This window comes from Rhodamnia argentea, chromosome 11, assembly GCF_020921035.1.
Source record: "Rhodamnia argentea isolate NSW1041297 chromosome 11, ASM2092103v1, whole genome shotgun sequence".
NCBI classification, from domain to species: domain Eukaryota; kingdom Viridiplantae; phylum Streptophyta; class Magnoliopsida; order Myrtales; family Myrtaceae; genus Rhodamnia; species Rhodamnia argentea.
This window is the reverse complement of record NC_063160.1, coordinates 22,758,067-22,776,586: the sequence shown is the minus strand read 5'-3', so window position 1 is coordinate 22,776,586 and position 18,520 is coordinate 22,758,067. Positions and strand designations below refer to the sequence as shown.

General features: G+C 42.1%; 2 protein-coding genes across 7 annotated transcripts; both read right to left on the bottom strand.

Moving 5' to 3' along the window:
* Positions 1–1,028: 1,028 nt before the first annotated feature.
* Positions 1,029–6,174, bottom strand: LOC115726464 (UPF0496 protein At3g19330-like). 5 transcript variants are annotated; one of them, XM_048272027.1, is made up of 3 exons: positions 5,808–6,168; positions 5,107–5,716; positions 1,029–1,691 (listed from the first exon to the last, which is right to left on the bottom strand). In XM_048272027.1, exons 1-3 carry the CDS (start codon positions 5,899–5,901, stop codon positions 1,355–1,357), a joined length of 1,041 nt encoding a protein of 346 aa, XP_048127984.1. In that variant the 5' UTR covers positions 5,902–6,168; the 3' UTR covers positions 1,029–1,354. The 5 variants fall into 5 exon arrangements, with proteins under 5 accessions (XP_048127984.1, XP_048127983.1, XP_030512199.1 ...); XM_048272026.1 differs by lacking the exon at positions 5,107–5,716 and adding an exon at positions 1,815–2,424 and having other exon boundaries at positions 5,808–6,165; XM_030656339.2 differs by lacking the exon at positions 5,107–5,716 and having other exon boundaries at positions 1,029–2,424; positions 5,808–6,166.
* A 2,819-nt stretch (positions 6,175–8,993) lies between these two features.
* Positions 8,994–10,770, bottom strand: LOC115726463 (chalcone synthase 2). Of its 2 annotated transcripts, XM_030656335.2 has the most exons (3): positions 10,635–10,770; positions 10,404–10,602; positions 8,994–10,066 (listed from the first exon to the last, which is right to left on the bottom strand). In XM_030656335.2, the coding sequence occupies exons 2-3, from the start codon at positions 10,588–10,590 to the stop codon at positions 9,063–9,065; spliced, it is 1,191 nt and encodes a 396-aa protein (XP_030512195.1). In that variant the 5' UTR covers positions 10,591–10,602; positions 10,635–10,770; the 3' UTR covers positions 8,994–9,062. The 2 variants fall into 2 exon arrangements, with proteins under 2 accessions (XP_030512195.1, XP_048127981.1); XM_048272024.1 differs by having other exon boundaries at positions 10,404–10,700.
* Between the last annotated feature and the right edge of the window lie 7,750 nt (positions 10,771–18,520).

Below are 18,520 nucleotides of genomic sequence, written 5' to 3'. Positions count from 1 at the left end.
AATGCGTCCGACAGACCACGCAGAATGCTTGCCGAGCAAGCTCTCCGGCATCCTGTATAATGCATTATTTTCTCAGGAGAACTTTGAAGCTCAACTTCAGAGTAAGGTGGCCCACAAGCCACAACACACCAACCCAATCTCTCCCTCAAAGATGAGATGCACCCAAAAACCAGCGAATGTAATGGGTCCAGAGAGAAAGCAGTGTGCATATAACCTGTTCATTGCTGTGTAGGCTTGAGGGCTCAACCATACGGACACTACATTAGCATAAACACTGCAATTTTGAAGAGAAGAAGCAACGACGTGCTAGACTATCTGGAGAGCTTGCAAGAGAAATAACAGCATTAATCCTGAAAACGTGGATAATTTAAATGAACGAAATGCCGTCGGATGAAACAAGAACAGCTACAATCTTATAGCAACAGCAGAAGATGCAGGTGCTTTTCAGGACTGTATAGGCCCAGCAGTGCACACCATTTCACGTACACAAACATGAAGAGAACGTTTTGCCAAAAGAGTTGTACAGAGTGGACCTTCTGAATGAACCTGTCGAGCAGTTCATACATTGCATGATCCCATTATAAGAACAAAGGACCAGAGTTCATTCTAAAAGAACAAAAGAAGACAGAGACTCGTTCTCTACAGGGAATCCAATAGCCACTACCCATGTTTTACTTGATTTCTGAGTGACAGTCAGCTGAATGGCTCCACTTCATGGGTATAGTATTGCCTCTAAGATTTTTGAGAGCAAGAGAATCAAGAAGAAAACCAGCATATGCATTATTCCGGATGTCCATCAAGGTCAGCCATACACGGAAAATGCTGGCTGAAGAAGACACAAAATGGATAAACATGAAACTTGACTGCACTGCACAGCAAATGGTGTAAATAAGAGAGAGAGAGAGACAGAGAGGGAATTCTACCAGGTCACGACCAGGGTAAAAGACATAAGAATCGTGCGTTGATTGATTCATAAGTACTGATAAGATACTTACGCATTGCTGCTAAAATGATCTATAAACATGGAAAAGATGCTAAAACGTGATTCTAACACAACAACAATGGTCAATAGTAGTCCTGCGAAGCTATAATCAACATCTAAATTATCAGCACTATATACAACTCAAGAAAAGCTGAGCATCCCTCGCTCGAGCAATGACTAAGAAACACCTCCAATCACCAAGTAATATAAACTTGGCACACATAGAGGTGAAAATACACTAACTATGACACCCTGCTATTACTTTTGCATTGTTCGGAACTATCAGCTGTCAGCAGGCAGAGACTTTGCCCAATTAAATCAGTACGAATGTACAATCCATTTGGCGCTTGCTCATATAATGTAAGTAAATGGTCAGGAAGCAATAGAACTATGAGAGGTAATCTCTTCCAGGAGAAGTCTTCTGGCCTTGTTGACCATGTTGAAGCATAGGCATATATGATCCTCCAGATCCTTTAGTTCATCAAAGACCTTAGTGTGGTTCTTGCGGAGCTGTTTCACCACCTCTAGTATAGGATTTTTATCCGTGCCTCTCTCCAATCCAATCCGGATCAATAGTTTGTCATCTTCTACAGCGGCATACAGACGGTCGACAAGTCGATCAATAGTGTCCAAGTCATTGTTGAGAACATAAGTACCCTTGGCAGCAGCATCAAGTTGAGCAGCATGGGCAAGCTCTTTCTTTGAGAACCTGTCACATGGAAGATACACCGTCAAGCATGGAGCACTAACAAATGCAATGAGCGCATGAGCCATGACACCAATAGCGGACGCAACAGCAGCAACTACAGTGCCAAAGAGACAAAGCGCAGACCCTGCAATGGCATGGTGAGCAAATTTAACTCTTGATTTGGACTTCTGTAGTCTATGGTCCAGCTGTTGCTTTAGCTGTGAAAAGCAGCTGCGCATTTCGCTGAAGTTGTGGGAGTCAGGGGAGGAGAAGGGGTTGTCATGGCAGTCAAATTCGACAAAGATATCATAAACCCTGTTGCACTGTAATTGAGTAAATGAATCCGCATCAAGAGGAAGCACTCTGAGGAGCTCAACAAGAGAAGAGTACATGCCACGGACGCGGTGCACACTTTGGTAAAGCAAAAGGCAGAGCTTGGACGTGTTCTCGCTGTGGTCAAAGTATGAAGAGACTAATTGGGTAAGCGCATTGTCCTTGGCGTGGCTGAGCGCCTCCCCCACGCATTCCCTATTCGGTTGCAGAACGCGAAGCAGCACCTGCTCTTGGGTCGACTCGCTCCAATCTTGCTCTTGAAAATGCAGTTCCTGCCCGCCCTGACTGCATTCAAGAACGCAAATCGTGGAGCGAATCTCGCTATATGAATTGGTCTGAAGAGCGAGAGTGTACTCCCGGCTGAGATTGACGGTGGGCGAGACCGCCTGGCTCGATCTTGAAGTGCCGCCTGGGGAAGCCCCTGCAGCTCCAAGCCCGTTGAGGCAATCTCGCAAACACATTGACCGCAAAGCGAACTCGCCCTTCAACTAAGGGGCAGAAGAGACTTACCCAGCGAACGTGGCGGATGCGAATCGAGGTCCTGCTCAAGATGCGAATTGGCTAGTGAAGATGAAGAGGGTTTGACGGAGAGGCACGTCAACATTCCGCGCGCACGGAGGAGCTACGCGGGGCTCAAAGTGCTACCTTCCCAAATGCGTTAATCCGGCGCTTCATCGTCGTCTCTCGATCGCTGACGAAGGTAACCTAAGAAGTCCCGGCAATCAGTATTGACGGATTCACTGTGGAACGCGTCGAAACGCTTGATGGTATTGGTACCTTCGCTGCTTTGACTTGCGAGCCGGACCAAAGGCGGTTAGCGAGCTTTGCTTTCAAGTTTCAGTCTTGAAAACTTGGAGAGGGCGGTGGGCAACACGCGACGGAGACATGGCCCGGTGGACAACCGGATTGAAATTGGACCGGGCCTAGAGCTCCCAAATTTAAAGGTTTTTATCCATCGCCCAAGGATACTTTTTTTTGGGATAAAATAGGAAAAAATAAAAATAGAATTCAGAAAATAATAATTTTTCTGATTTTTCGTTGAACTAAACTTATAAAAAGTCAAATGACCAATTTAAGGTTTTAGATCCTGGGCTTATGCGACGTGTTATTTGGTCCGTGTCGTAGATAAAAGCATCACTCGGATTATCAACATCGATTGTAATCATAATTCGAACCTCCTAGATTCAACAGGTAACTTCCACCATCGACAAAATAGAGGGACAAAAAGGAAGGGTGGTAAACCAAAGGAAGACTTCTGTCGGGTTGTGTTTTAATCGCAACACATAAGCGATGCTCGAGTTCAAAAAGAATAAGAAATTGTTTGGTACACATCAGAAATAGTATATACAAGATATAACCACAAAGGCCAATTGGTGCTCTTCGGTTAAAGCAAAATTCCAACTTGATAGGGGCGAAATTAATAGTTGTGCCGCCAAATTCACAATTTACCCCAGTCAATTGTTTTTTTCCACACAAAAGCAAAACAAAATGGAATTATTTTTATATGTTATTTTTAGAGATAAGTGCAGTAAAAGTCCTAAAACTTATCAGAAAAGTACAATCGAATCCTAAAATATTCAAAAAATACAATCAAGTGCTAAAATTTGTCAAAAAAATACAATCGAATCTTAAAACTTTCAAAAGTTACAATCAATTCCCAAAACTCGTCACGGAAGTACAATCGAGTTCTAAAGCTTTCAAAAAGTGCGATCAACTCAAGGATATGATTTTATTAATTTGATAAGTTTCAAAATCTGATATGCCATGGAATGAAACAAGAACAGCTACAATCTTGTCGCAAAAGCATAAGATGCAGATGCTTTTCATGACTGTATCAGTCCAGTAGTGCACACCATTTCATGTACACACGCATGAAGAGAACATTTTGCCAAAAAAGAGTCCGGGGTGGATCTTCTGAATGAATCCGTCGAGCAGTTCAAACATGGCATGATCCCATTATAAGAATAAAGGACCAGTAGAACGAAAACAAAGACCCATTCTTTACAAGGAATCCAATAGCGGCTACCGACGTTAATGTGATTTCTGAGGGACAGTCAGCTGAATGGCTCCACTTCGTGGGTATAGTATCGCCGCTAACATTTTGAGAGCAAGAGAATCAAGAAGAAAACCAGCATATGCATCATCCTGGGTGTCCACCAAAGTCAGGCATACACGGAGAATGCTGGCTGAAGAAGACACAAAAAGGACAAACATAAAACTTGAGTGCATAGTAAGAAAACATAATAGTCATGCATTGATCGATACATAAGTACGGATAAGATTCGAAATGCATTGCTACTAAAAGGATTTATAAAAACGGATAAGATGCTACTGAAACCTGATTCTAATACAACAACAATGGCCGGTAGCAGTCCTGCCAAGCTATAAGGAACATCTATGTTATCAGCACTATATACAACTCAAGATAAAGCTGAGTATCCCTCTCTCCAGCAATGACTAAGAAACACCTCCAATCACCAAGTGATAGAAACATGGCACGTATAGAGGTGCAAATACACTAGCAATACTGTGACATTGTTCGTACCTATCAGCTGTCAGCAGACAGGGACTTTGCCCCGATTAAATCAGCACGAATGTACAAATCCTATTAGTACTTGCTCATATCATGTAAGTAAATGGTCAGGAAGCAATAGAACTATGGAACATAATCTCTTCCAGGAGAAGTTTTCTGGCCTTGTTGACCATGTTGAAGCATAGGCATGTATGATCCTCAACATCCTTTAGGTCATCAAGGAACTTAGTGTGGTTCTTGCGGAGATGTTTCACCACCTCTAGTATGGGATTTTTATCCATGCCACATCTCTCCAATCCAATCTGGATCAATTGTTTGTCATCCTCTACAGCTAAATGTAAACGATCGACAAGAGGATCAATAGTGTCCAAGTAACTCTTGAGAAAAAAAGTAACTCTCGCAGCAGCATCAAGTTGAGCAGCATGGGCAAGCTCTTTCTTTGAGAACTTGTCTTGTGGAAGATACACCATCAAGCATGGTGCACCAACAAATGCAACAAGCGCATGGGCCGTGACACCAATGGCGGTCGCAACAGCTCCAACTACAGTGCCAAAGAGACAAAGCGCAGACCCTGCAATGGCACGGCGAACGTATTTAACTCTAGATTTGGACTTCGTTAGTCTATGGTCCAGCTGTTGCTTTAGCTGTGAAAAGCAGCTACGCATTTCACTGAAGTTCTGGGAGTCACGGGAAGGGAAGGGGTTGTCATAACGGTGGAATTGGACAAAGACCTCATAAACCCTGTCGCACTGCAATCGAGTAAATGAATCCGCATCAAGAGGAAGCACTCCGAGGAGCTCGACAAGGGGAGAGTACATGTCGCGAGCGCGGTGCAAGCTTTGGTAAAGCAGAAGGCAGAGGTTGGAGGTGTTCTCGCTGTGGTCGAAGTATGAAGAGACTAATCGGGTGAGCGCATTGTCCTTGGCGTGCCTGAGGGCCTCCCCCACGCATTCCCTATTCGGTTGCAGAACGCGGAGCAGCACCTGCTCCTGGGTCGACTCGCCAAAATCCTGCTCTTGAAAACGCAGTTCCTGCTCGCCCTGACTGCATTCGAGAACGTAAATCGCGGAGCGAATCTCGTTATAGGAATTGGTCTGAAGAGCGAGAGTGTACTCCCGGGTGAGGTTGACCGTGGGCGAGACCGCCTGGCTCGATCTTGAAGTGCCGCCTGGGGAAGTCCCTGCAGCTCCAAAGCCCGTTGAGGCAATTCCGCAAACGCGTCGACCGCAATAGCGAGCTCACCCTTCAACTAAGGAGCATAAGAGACTTACCCAGTGAAGGCGGTGGATGGGAATCGAGATCCTGCACCAGATGCGAATTGGGTAGTGGAGATGAAGAGGGTTTGGCGGAGAGGCACGTCAACATTCCGCGCGCACGGAGGAGCTACGCCGGGCTAAAGTACTGCCTTCCCAAATGCGCTAATCCAGTGCTTCACCGTCGTCTCTCGATCACTGACGATGGGAACTGTAGAAAAGTCTCGGCAATCACTATGGCCTTCACAAATTCGTTGCTTTGACTTGCGAGTTGGACCAATCACTCGGTTAGCGAGCTTTGCTCGGTTCATGTTGCAGTCTTGAAACTTGGAGACGGAGGTAGGCGAGTTGCGACGGAGACATGGCCCAGAGGACAACGGAATTGGAATTGGACCGGGCCATAAGCTCTAGGGGTGTCAACGGGCCGGGTCTCGGCCCGGCCCGAACTGGCCCGAAACAGAACAGTACCGAGCTCGACCCGGGTCGGGCGGGTCGGGTTGGGCCGAATTCTGGTCTGATTATTATTACTATTTTTTTGAAATTAAAATCAATTAACAAACCCATCAAATAAAAGAATATAAAAATAAATTAAATTAAAAAGAAAATATTTGTGTTAAAAAAAAGTCAAGCAATGGGTCGACCCGACCCAAGTACCAAACTCGGTCCGAAAATTAAGTGAATTTTTGGGCAAGGCGAGGCCATCTCGTCCGAGCTTTTTTTACACTCCTAATAAACTCCTAGATTTAAAGGTCTATATACACACACACTCTCCTTTCTACTATTATTCAAAAATAGTAGAAAGTCCTGGTAGAGCTCTTAGTCAAGAAAGTCAAAAGCTGGAGTCGTTAGAGGGGCTAGTCAAGGACTAGAGTACAAGGTAAGATTATGTTAATGACTAGGCTAACTTCTAATATTCTGGAAGTTAGGCTGAGGCTAATAGATATATGTATGGACCTTTACTCCTACGGGTAAGGAATCCCTCAAAGAGCAGTCTTTCAAGTGGAGGTAATTGGGGATGCTCGTATAGTAGTTTTGATGTAAGGAGGTTAAGAGAACAGCTTTCATCTTTGTTAAATGGGAAAGGGTTAGGTCGGTTCTACCGATATCAATAGTAGTAGTCTCTGTAAATATATAGTGACAATAGTAAAAGTAGCAAGTCTTTCCATCTGTGTTTAGGACAAAAGTGAGATTCTCAGCTTTGCAAATAAGGCCAAATTCATTAGGTTAGAAAAGCAAACATTTTCTTTTAGACCAATGCATTTGGTGTGTATTGTGTGTGTCGGAGGATAAAAGCATCACACAGAATTATCAATATTGATTCCAATCGTAATTCGAACACTCGTCGATTGGATTCAATGGGTAACTTTCGCCATCGATGAAATAGAAGAACAAAAAGGAATGGCAGTAAACAGAACGAAGACTCGAGTCCTTTTGTGTTTTAATGGCGACACATAAGCGATGCTTGAATTCAAAAGGGATAAAAAATGTAACGTCCAACATGTACCCGAAAAGCAATAGTGAATGTAACGATAAAGACCAGTTGGCACTCTTTGGTTAAAGCAAAATTCCAACTTGATACCAAATTCACAATTTACCACGGTCAATTGATTTTTTTCTCCTATGTTGTTTCTTTATTAGGGAAAAAACAAAAGAAAAGAAATGCACCCTTGGCGAATTTGATGATTCCTATTGACCAGCGCATGGTGAATTCATTAGCATAATAATTATCGCGAATTTAGGTTGTAATCCATAGATTACAAAATTAAATACGAGAGAGAAGTCCTCCCTAAAACTATTAAACCAAAACTAATTATTAAAGCGGATTAAAAAAGAAGGAATAACAAGTTAAGACAATGCCATATGAAGTCCCTCAAGAATTAATTGAGAAGGGAGGACAATACAAATAATTTCTGAACTTTAACTCAATGTACAATGTTATCTATGGACTTTTGATTTGTTTGATGTAATCTATGAACTATTGATAAATATTCCGTATAGTCATTTTGTTCGTCCAAACGACAAATCATACATTATTTGTTGGCGTAGATTATTATATACTAAGTTGGAATTTTAAAAAGTGATGAGCTAATGTGTCCGATATTTTTTTAATCTAGCTTAGAAAAAGGAAAAAAGTTATGGCGTTAACATGTCCATCTTTACATGACGACGTGGATAATTATATTCTGATTTCAAATCAAAATCTTACCTAAATAATGTATATGTATCTTCTTTTTTTCCGGTCGACCTTTCAAACTTTAACGAATTCAAACTTATACCAGTGGATTTCATTAATTTGAACTTATGGAATCGCAACATTGAATATTTTCATATAATTTATGGACTAAATTAAATATTTATTAATAGCTGGAAGCCTACATTGAACAAATCAAAAGTTTAAGGATGACATTACGTATCCCATAAAAGATTAAGGATCTTTCGGATTATTTTCCAATTAAGGAGTTCCTATATCTGTATCGTGAAGTTTTGTCAGGACGCGAATCGATAGACTCATCGCATGATTGTTGGGAAAAGTTACTTGTTCTTGGCTCCTCACATGGTAAATATGCCACCGCATTGATTGGAGAGATTTCTCATTTTGTGCGTCAACAATTTGGTTGAAACATTATTACTATTATTGTCATTATTATTATTTATTATTTTGGGTCTGAGACAATTTGGCAGAGACATTATTGTCAAGTATTGCGAAAATTACTTTTACTATTCTCGTTATGGATATCCAATTCAGCTATGTTCTGAAAAGACAATTCAGCACAACCGGATGTGGCACTCAAATTTAATAAGATTTTCTTCAACATTTCTTTCTTTTTTCTGTATAATTTATCGTGACGTCAAAATTAACTTGTGCCCAAGGTGGAAATGCGAAACTAGCGAGGAAGGCAGGACATTGGGCGGTGTTCTCCTATTCACATTTCGACACATTTTGACTTAGTCAACTGTATTAAAGTCTTGACAAAAAAAAAACTGTCTTAAAGTCAATTCGGAGAGGTAAATGAAAAGGGCAAAACAGGAAGGCAAGACCAGAAGTCCCTTTTTTTTTTTTTTGGTCGGAGACCAGAAGTCCGCTAACCCCACACAAACAGCTGAATTGTACAAGAATGGGAAAAACAAATCCGACGTTCGGACACTGACGCAGCTTAAGAAATTACCCCCGAAGCGCGGATTTATTATGGAGGTAAATTTTTAAAAGGCCTGTTTCTACCATGAGCTGACGCGTCCGTTGACCTCTTTCACTCCCACTGGAGCGAAGGCAGATCAGTGAGCTCCCTCGATGGGGACGCTGTGCAACACCACGGTCTCGACCGTCAGGCCCGGCCCGAAACCGAAGAGGACCCCCCAGTCCAGGCCCTCGCCAGTTGTCCGCCGCCCCTCCTCCGCCGACTTCTTCCGCATCTCGTCCAGGATGAAGAGCACGCAGGCGCTCGACATGTTGCCGTACTCGCTGAGCACGTGGCGGGTGGCCCTCATCTTCTCCTCCTTGAGCCCGAGCTTGGCCTCGACCTGGTCCAGGATGGCGGGACCGCCAGGGTGGGCGATCCAGAAGATGCTGTTCCAGTCGCTGATCCCGATGGGCGTGAAGGCCTCCACGAGGCTCTTCTCGACGTTCTTGGAGATCAGCCCAGGCACGTCCTTGAGGAGATGGAACGTGAGGCCGACCTCGCGGAGGTGGCCGTCGATGGCGCCGTCGGAGTCCGGGAGGATGGTCTGGGCGGCGGAGACGAGCTGGTACAGCGGGCGCTCGATGGTGGTGTCGGGGTCGGCGCCGACTATCACGGCGGCTGCTCCGTCGCCGAAGAGGGCCTGGCCGACGAGGGAGTCGAGGTGGGTGTCGGAGGGGCCGCGGAAGGTGACGGCGGTGATCTCGGAGCATACGACGAGGACGCGGGCGCCGCGGTTGTTCTCGGCGAGGTCCTTGGCGAGGCGGAGGACGGTGCCGCCGGCGAAGCATCCCTGCTGGTACATCATGTAGCGCTTGACAGAGGGGCGGAGGCCGAGGAGCTTGGTGAGCTGGTAGTCGGCGCCGGGCATGTCGACGCCGGAGGTGGTGCAGAAGATGAGGTGGGTGATCTTGGACTTGGGCTGGCCCCACTCCTTGATGGCCTTCGCGGCGGCCTCCTTCCCTAGCTTGGGGACCTCCACGACCACCACGTCCTGACGGGCGTCGAGGGAGTTGGCCATGTACGCGCACATCCCCGGGTTCTCCTTCAGAAACTCCTCCGTCACGTGCATGTACCGCTTCCTGATCATCGACTTGTCGCCTGTTCCACCGTCCGATCATTGCACAGAAGAGATAGTCAGCGTTATCGGCGGTCAATGCATGTCATCAGCTAACGGAAAAATGACGTCAGCAAGAAGGAAGCCAAATTTGTTTCCTACTACTGCCACAATCACTATTCCTTGAAAAAAGGGACACAAGAATCTACAATTCATTAATTTCCCCGTTTCATTCGAGGAACAGCTTCCCATGTACCGGGACATGCGTTCATCGTCGTCTTTCGTTCTTTTCTTTCTCTTGCGAAGAGAAATTTCCATCTTAAGCAGAGATCGACCGCCTGGTAGAACAAATGTGATCGAAAATAGGGTATATGTACGTACACATGCGCTTGAACTTCTCCTTGAGGTCGGTCATGTGCTCGCTGTTGGTGATCCGGAAGTAGTAGTCCGGGTAGTCCGCCTGGAGGACGCAGTGCGCCGGGGTGGCAGTCCCGATGGCGAGGACGGTGGCTGGGCCCTCCGCCCGCTGCGCCGCCCTGACCTCCTCCACCGTCTTGGTCGCTGCCATGCTCCTGCTCCGATCGAATGCACCGCCGAGGAGTAGAAGACACGGTCAAATTGAATGGTGGGCAAGAGCGAGTAGATGAAGAGACAGTGTGCGTGGGATGGCTGATGGTGGAAGGCAGGAGAGGTATATAAGGGAGGGGGAAGGGTTAGGTTGAAGGGACGGGAAGATGGCGGCCACGTGGGGACTGCGAGTTAGGCTGATCCAAGAAGAGGTAGATATTAAGCCGCATCTCTCTCCCGATCCCCACGTTTATTCTGTCTTTTATGATCAAACCACCAAGTCATTTCGATCCCATTTTTTTTTTTAAAAAGAGGGTGAAATCTACTTCAAAAATAAAATACTTGAGGTTAGGTTAATTGGAAAAGCCTGTCTTAACGAGGAATTACCCAAAAAAAAAAAAAAGTTGGGCTTTGCTATCATGTGTGCCATGAATTATTAATCCATTGGACCCTCGCCTGGTCTGGCCGATGATCAATTATCGGCAAGTTGATATATATATACACTCGTCGGTGTACTTATTATTAAGGTTAACAGCTTGTTTAAGGCCACGAAAATAATAAATTACAGATAATTTTTTTGTGGGATCCACGCCTATAAAAATTTGTGGCCCATAGCATGTTGTTATTTTTACAATCATCCAAAAATTATTATACTAGCAAAGCCCGAAAATTAGACATAGAAAACAGCTTGGTCTGGCCGGTGCAATAATTTGTGGTCCTCAACTGGTCTAGCTGACAAGGGCATCGAGCACTCAACACTCGACAAGGTTTGTATGTCAACTTGCAAGTAATTGATCATCGATCGGCGATATAACACTCGTGGTTTTACAATTTGATCACACTATCGAAAACATTCCCTATAATGAATCAAACGGAGCCTTGGAGCCACTATTATATATGAAGTAATAAGATACTAGCTACAATAAGATCGACCAAAATGAAAATTAAGAGACGGCTAGAGTTAAATGAGCTTGACCTGAATATATATATATATATATATATATATATATATATATTTTAAGGAGAGAGATGGAAGCATTTGACCCGATATGTGCCGGAAGCATCCAGTAAGACGTTTGGAAGAATACAATGCAAAATGAAAAAAATGTGTCACGCGATAAAGAAAAATCAAAATTGTCTGCATCAAATCTGTTAAAATATTTTAATATTAAATCATGCATTCATCTAATAAAAATCAAAACCTAGTTCTTGATGGGATTCCGATAATGATTGAGCAATAAACATAGTGGGGTTTGACCCCCAAAAAAAAAAAAAAAAACATAACGGGGTAACAACGCTTCCTTAAACTTGCCGCTGGTCAGGATTAATTTCATACGAAGGCGTCACTCGGTGCTTTGAGCGCTTCAACGAGGAACATTTGCCCAAGAATTACTTATGGAAATTTATAAACTGTACAATATTTTTTACATGAAGCTTATTAATTTCTATCTATAAAAAAATGGGCCAACGCCCAAAGAATTTGAAAATCAATGAAAGTGTCAAAGTGTAGAATGGGCAACTCCTTGATCACTTCTTCACGAGGAGATTAAAATCTGAATGAAGAGTAGACCCAATAGAAGCATGCCCGCCGTTTCGGAATGCTTAATTAGCCCGCCAAATTGGACACGAGTTTCATCGGGCGTCGATAAACAAATCGTAACTGTACCTCTCGCCGTTGCCGAAGTGTATTCCGTGCTCGTGTTTTGTAAATTGTCGGATTCAGCCATCTTCCCGGCGGTCATGGAGCCAGGGAGGGGCAAGCAAGGAGCAGAGTCCGAGCGCTTCATACGCATCGTTTCAAACACTTCGTTACGCTGCTTCCGTTTTCGTTTCCTCCTCCCTTCATAGCAAAGTAAAAAAGATCGCTCTGTCTGAATTGAATTTTACTTCCGTCTTTTTTACTCAGTCTGAATTTCATGGCTTTCGCACTCTGATTTGTTTTGAAATCCAAAACTTCTGAAACTTTTTTTTTTTTTGGTAAGGCAAAACTTCTGAAACTTTGGTGGTGCTCAATATCAACACGCACCATCTTATTTCTTCATAATCTTTTGTTTTAGGATAGTATTTTAACTATCGACTGGAAAGTGAAAGAAAATGTCTTTCACTTTTATTTAAATTGTGAACAAATTAGAACAGTATATAAGTTATCATGCTCGCACTTCCAAATCAAATACGATGAGTAGTGGGGTATTGAGCTAAGCCTTGGCTAAATCTTGAAAATCTTAATGCGATAATGTCTTTGAAATCCTCCTAGCCATTATCCTACCACAAGAATTCTTGCTAAGAAGAATGCCCTTGTCGTGGCAATTCCATCCTCGAGATAGATTATACCACAATTTATATGTTCCATCTACTACAAAGCGTGCTAGTACACACGTGAAGGGACAATATTTATCCATTCAAATCATGGGAAACATTAAATCAACTATGAACCACCTTTTGACAAAGCCGTAGCTACAGGAAAAGGAAATTTCGACGTCTGCTCATTACTGATGTTATGATGATGATGATGGGGACTGACTTTTATAAATGCTATGCATCATAGCTCCACACGGCACTTATCCAAGATTATGATTGCTCGAGTAAAAAAAAAAAATTCAGAAATTGGTTTTCCGAACATCACGCGTTTGGTTTACTGAAAATGATCCGTCGACAGAAAATTATTTGTGATCAAAGAAAATATGCATGTTTAATATTCGGAAAATATATATCCTAACTTGAAAAGGGAGAACATTTTCCTGAAAATTGATCTTTCGGAAAATACTTTTCTTTGTCGTAAAGTTCTTTTTTCCGAAACAAACGCACCTTTAATGCCATGTAAGCAGCGAGATTGAGTTGAGTGATGTGTTAAAGGGCAGAAAAAAACACGAAGAAAGCATGCAAATTACAATCACCGCAGCAAACCTTCCAACCGACCCACAAAACAGAGCAAGATTTTGGTAGGTGGGAGACTTACCATGTTTATGGGTTTAGATGTCACCGGAAACCTGCAGTTACGTCGTCACTAAGAAAAGGAGAAAAGAAAAAACAATTGACAAAAGGAAAAGAAAAAAGAAAAATAGCATCAATGCCAAAAAAAAAAAACCCACTCCCAATTCCAAGATTTTACACACGACGGACGTGTGCGAGGTCCCATTCAAAAGTCCTTTTTACGTGATATCAAGAAACCTGCTCAATAATAATTTATCGTTGCAAAATTTTCTTGATCCTGTGAAAAGATTTTGAAAGACAGGTTTTTTTTTTTTTGGCTGATTTTGACCATCTCATCGTGACGATCTTTAACCAAAGTTATAATGCAATTGCGAAGATCCCTTAATTTTGGGTTTTACTTGCTCTATGAATGTTGCGTCCCAGGCTCGCCACATCGACTAACGAGTAATATAAAATTGAGTAATTAAAGACAAATACATATATAAACAATCAAAACACAGTACTTTATTTATTAAAGAGCCGACAAACGTCAGGTCGAGTTTTAACTACATGCCGGGGAGAACCACATAGGGAGGCCTTCAAAAAATTGCCCGCTGCCTCTACCCAAAACACACACACACACACACACACACACACACACACACACACACACACACACACACACACACACACACACACACACAAAAACCAAACTGGTAGAAATACCTGTTTTCCCATAACTCCCCATCTAACAGTCAGTTGGATCATAAATCCACAGGGCGGCGTGTACTGTGCTAACAACTGATACCCTTCATATGGCTCCCACAGGGCCACGTAGTCAAAGGGCAATGGGCCCACGAAACCTAGCCCATCCTCCAAGACTCCATAAACCGTCACATAGACGTGGAGGAAATCCTCCACGTCCAACCCACCGTCCACTTGAATGGTAACTGTAACACGAATCAAGTCAAACCCATGAAGTCTTGGACTTATATAAGGCTCCATGCTAATGAAAACCTCCGTGGGCAAGCCATAGAATACCATCTGAGGGCTACCCATTACCTAAAAATATCAACGATAAAGGAGCGAGATAAACTCAGCAAATTACGCTTCTAAAAATACCAACTAATCTACACAATGGATGAACAAACGATAACAAGCGGACAGGTCCATAAGCTTTAACCAATCGGTCGGACTTAGGAAAAACAAAAACGGAGATCACAGCACAAGTGTGGACGTAAAAAGAACATGTCATGCAACATGACATGGATTTGACTTGCACGAGTAACTTATGGTTGTTGGTCACCACCAACAAAGTTGGAGCGTTTCATTCATGCAAATCGAAATTGTCTCGTTTCGCCTCGTAGACCGGCTCGGACACACAACAGAGCCATCAAGTCACACAGCAGGGTCTTCCATAAACCGCATGGGTATGTGCACTTGAATGCTCAGCCCGTTCTCGAATACTTGATTGGATCGCATGCATGACAAGCAAGATGTTACTCATACACATAATCGAGGTATGCTATGCCTCACTAGATCAACAAAAGCGTTCCTCACTCCTAATATCCAAGGCGATAGGCCAAAGAAAAAAAAATACAACTTGTTAATAGAGCTCTTTGAAATAATTTTAAAAGACTACACCAGATGACCACTTTGCTTGACTACCATGGATAAACTAATCGTCAAATAACACAACTTCCTACAATGCCACAGGTTGAGTATAAAGAACATCCAGGTCTCTATCAATGCATAAAATTAATTTGCTAAGCTTCTCAATTTCCGAGGACGAAGAATTTAGCCTGCTACAATCGGATTCCGAACTACACTCAGGATACCCAGCTTGGTCCCTCCACATTGGAATCCCACTAGTGCTTCCACCACATCTCACTTCTGTCATGGACAAAATTTAGAACCTCCTTTATTCCATTGATTCACTTTCTCAACCCAAAAGTGTTAAGACCAACTTAAGTCACTTCGTTATGCATCCACAAGATCCGAACCTGCCCTTGTCCATTACGTTGAGCTACCTCGTACTTAAGTCCGAAAATTTATCACTCGGTCCCCTCACCCAACGTCTCCAAAATTGCACCCCACAAAATCAGACACGTGCATCAAAGTTTCACGCCTAACTTCTCACCCCTCCCCAATTCGGGCGACGAGAGATCGGACCCACAAAAGGTCGCCTCTGCGGCGGCACGATTACTTAATCCGACAACCCAACAACCCGACTCATGTACCCGCAACCAGCTTTAAAAATTCTAAAATTCGCCATTTGAAGCTTGTACCGGCCGAAGTGAATCCCCGCCCAACTCGCCATCATCCACAAGCATTGTAAAGATTAGGCAATGGTTTTAGAAAAGTAACTTGACCGGGCTTGCACGACCACCGAGTCCTTGCTCTCGTCAATTCGAAACGAAGTTGCTGACCTCCCTTGCTAGTACAGGAGCTCACACGCAAATGAAGAACATGCTGGTTTTCCTTTTGCGACATCCACGAGGAAGACAAGATATGTTTGCTGGACTTCCTCTTCAGTCTTTCACATGTACTAGTTGGGCCCTTCCCCCTAAAATACTGACTTGGGCTTCTATTCACTGTTGGGTACGTGATTGGGCCTGCCTCTCATGGCTCAAGCTTGCTAAAATAAAAACAGCCCACTACAAATGGACCAGCCGATTATGTGGCCCAAAGTTCCCCTGCAGCCTTGTATCACAGGCTAAGTTGGGCCGGCCATTTCAATGGGCCAAATTGGCTTAGGTGGACCGAACTTTAGTGGATCCACTCGACAGCCCTACTCTTTTTTTTATTATTACTATTACATACTCGTGCTTCGCCCATTTCTCGTGCCTACTGATTTAATCTAATAATTACTTTGGGATTCCGCTAACTCTCATTGCATGAGCTAGCTTTCCAATCCGTTTTGTCCAATTTTTGTTTATTTAAAACTATTTACGGGGGTGTTATAATGAATGACCCGAAAATTTTACAATATGGTTAAGTATAAACATGCGTAGGTATAGTTAAGGTGACTAAAGGATGGATTGGATTTTGCTGTTTTTTCTTCTACAGTACATCGACATGACATGAGCATTAAAGGCTAAAATTATTTATTTTGGCTTTTTGACCCCATATTGTGGGGTGGATCTCAAAAGACATGAAAGAAAGATCTCCCTCCAAATCATACCAGCATCAATTGATATGCATATATGCTATGCTGATTGAGGAAGACTTATTAGTTTTGGCAAGTAGTAAAAGCAAATATCCCGACACAAACTCCATTTTGCGATCCAAATATAACTTATTTGCATTGATGTCAAGGGTTAAAAGTCCTTTCATTAAAAGTTTAGGAAAACAAAAGTAGGAAAATGCTAGGCTTTCGATTTATGAAATTGGTTTTAGGTTGCTATTATGTTTTGAATATGAATCAATTATTTAGAGATACCTGTAGTAGTCTAACACATCAATTAGTAAATAATTTCACATATTAATCTTGATAATCGGCATTGCTCTTAAAAATACCATCGCGAGACACGGACTTGAAACTCGACACTTTCAAGTCACTGTACAAGACTAGGACATTGGGCCAAAAGTAAAACTATCACTATTTACGAGTTACGACATTGGAATATTCCCTTTTTTTTTTCACGATTGACATATATATATATATATATATATATATATATATATATATGAGAATGAATTAAATGGAGATATATATGCAATGTGATCCTTAAACTTTTAATTTGTTAAGTGTGATTCATGAACTTTTGGTAAATATTCAAACTATTCCTCGGACTATATAAATATGTTTAATGTTGGCCCCGAACTTAAATCGATAGAAAGAGAACATTGGATATTTTCATGAAATCCAAGGACTAGTTTATACATTTACCAAAAGTTTAGGAACCATATTAAACAAATGAAAAGTTCATGGACTACGTTGCACACAGGCCTTGGGTCGAAATTTATGAATCATTTATTACTTTATCTCTATGAGTTTTGCAACTTTTTTAGGTTTTACGTTTAGAGAAGTCATTTTACTTTTGATAAATAGTACAAGCAAATTCCAAACGAAAAGTCTTGCGTCGAAGTCATGCGTAAAGCATCCTTCCATTAAGTTTGAGCTATCAAAAGCAGGAAAATGTCAGATTTACTTAGATTGGTTTATAAAGTAATGTGATTATTCGACATAAATTTAACGAATTTTTTAATCAATCGGTATTAAATTAGCTTGAAACAAAAACATCATGCTTATAATAATAAACTCATACATTTTATCGACTCGAATAAACATTATTGATTTTTTTTTTCCACTCAAAAGGTAAGGTCGATGGCCATGACATTGTGTGACATTTTCTTTTTTTGGGTCGGAAGTGTGAAATTTTGTGTGTGTCGAAAAATCTATGTCTTTTCATGGTTTTAAAGGTGTCCGTCGAAAGAATGTGAGGGGAATGGGAAGAAAAATGTCGAGTAGAGTGGCAGCTTGTCCAGATACCGCTTTAAGAGATTTTTTTTTTTTGGCCAAGACTTTAAGAGATTTTTTTTTTTTTTTGGGTCGAATATTTTGAGAGAGCTGATGGAAGGCAAAAATTGAAAAAAAAAAAAAAGGCCACAAAAACAGGGCATATATTGCAAGTTTGGCGAAAATTTAAGGGTTTGTTTTGTTAAAGGAAAACTATTTTCAAGATTTTTCGACTTTGTGGTGTTTGGATGATGGAAATTTTATCGCTTTTCATGGACCGAAAAAAAAAAAAATTTGATTGGAGGAAAATAACTGCTTCTTATGGCAAGGAGGAAATCACTCCCTTAATAATCAAACAAATTTCGACAAAAAAAAAAACAAATGAAAACTAATTATTTTTTTTATAATTTTTCTTTTATTATGATAAGTTTTTCGGAAAAATAAAGGCACAACCGCTTGTTCTAGAGCGGTCTCTAACTACGAAATATCAAATATGCATCCCATCCAAATCAAGTGCTTGGTTCAAATCCGAGGCAGCTTCCATGCGGCTAGAACAGAA

Coding starts and splice junctions, on each gene's coding strand:
- LOC115726464 (XM_030656336.2), bottom strand. CDS start 5,901: ATGTTGACGTGCCTCTCCGCCAAACCCTCTTCATCTCCACTACCCAAT. Junction 5,717..5,807: donor CCATCCACCGCCTTCACTGG/GTAAGTCTCTTA, acceptor TTGGAGCTGCAG/GGACTTCCCCAGGCGGCACT.
- LOC115726463 (XM_030656335.2), bottom strand. CDS start 10,590: ATGGCAGCGACCAAGACGGTGGAGGAGGTCAGGGCGGCGCAGCGGGCG. Junction 10,067..10,403: donor GGAGAAGTTCAAGCGCATGT/GTACGTACATAT, acceptor ACGGTGGAACAG/GCGACAAGTCGATGATCAGG.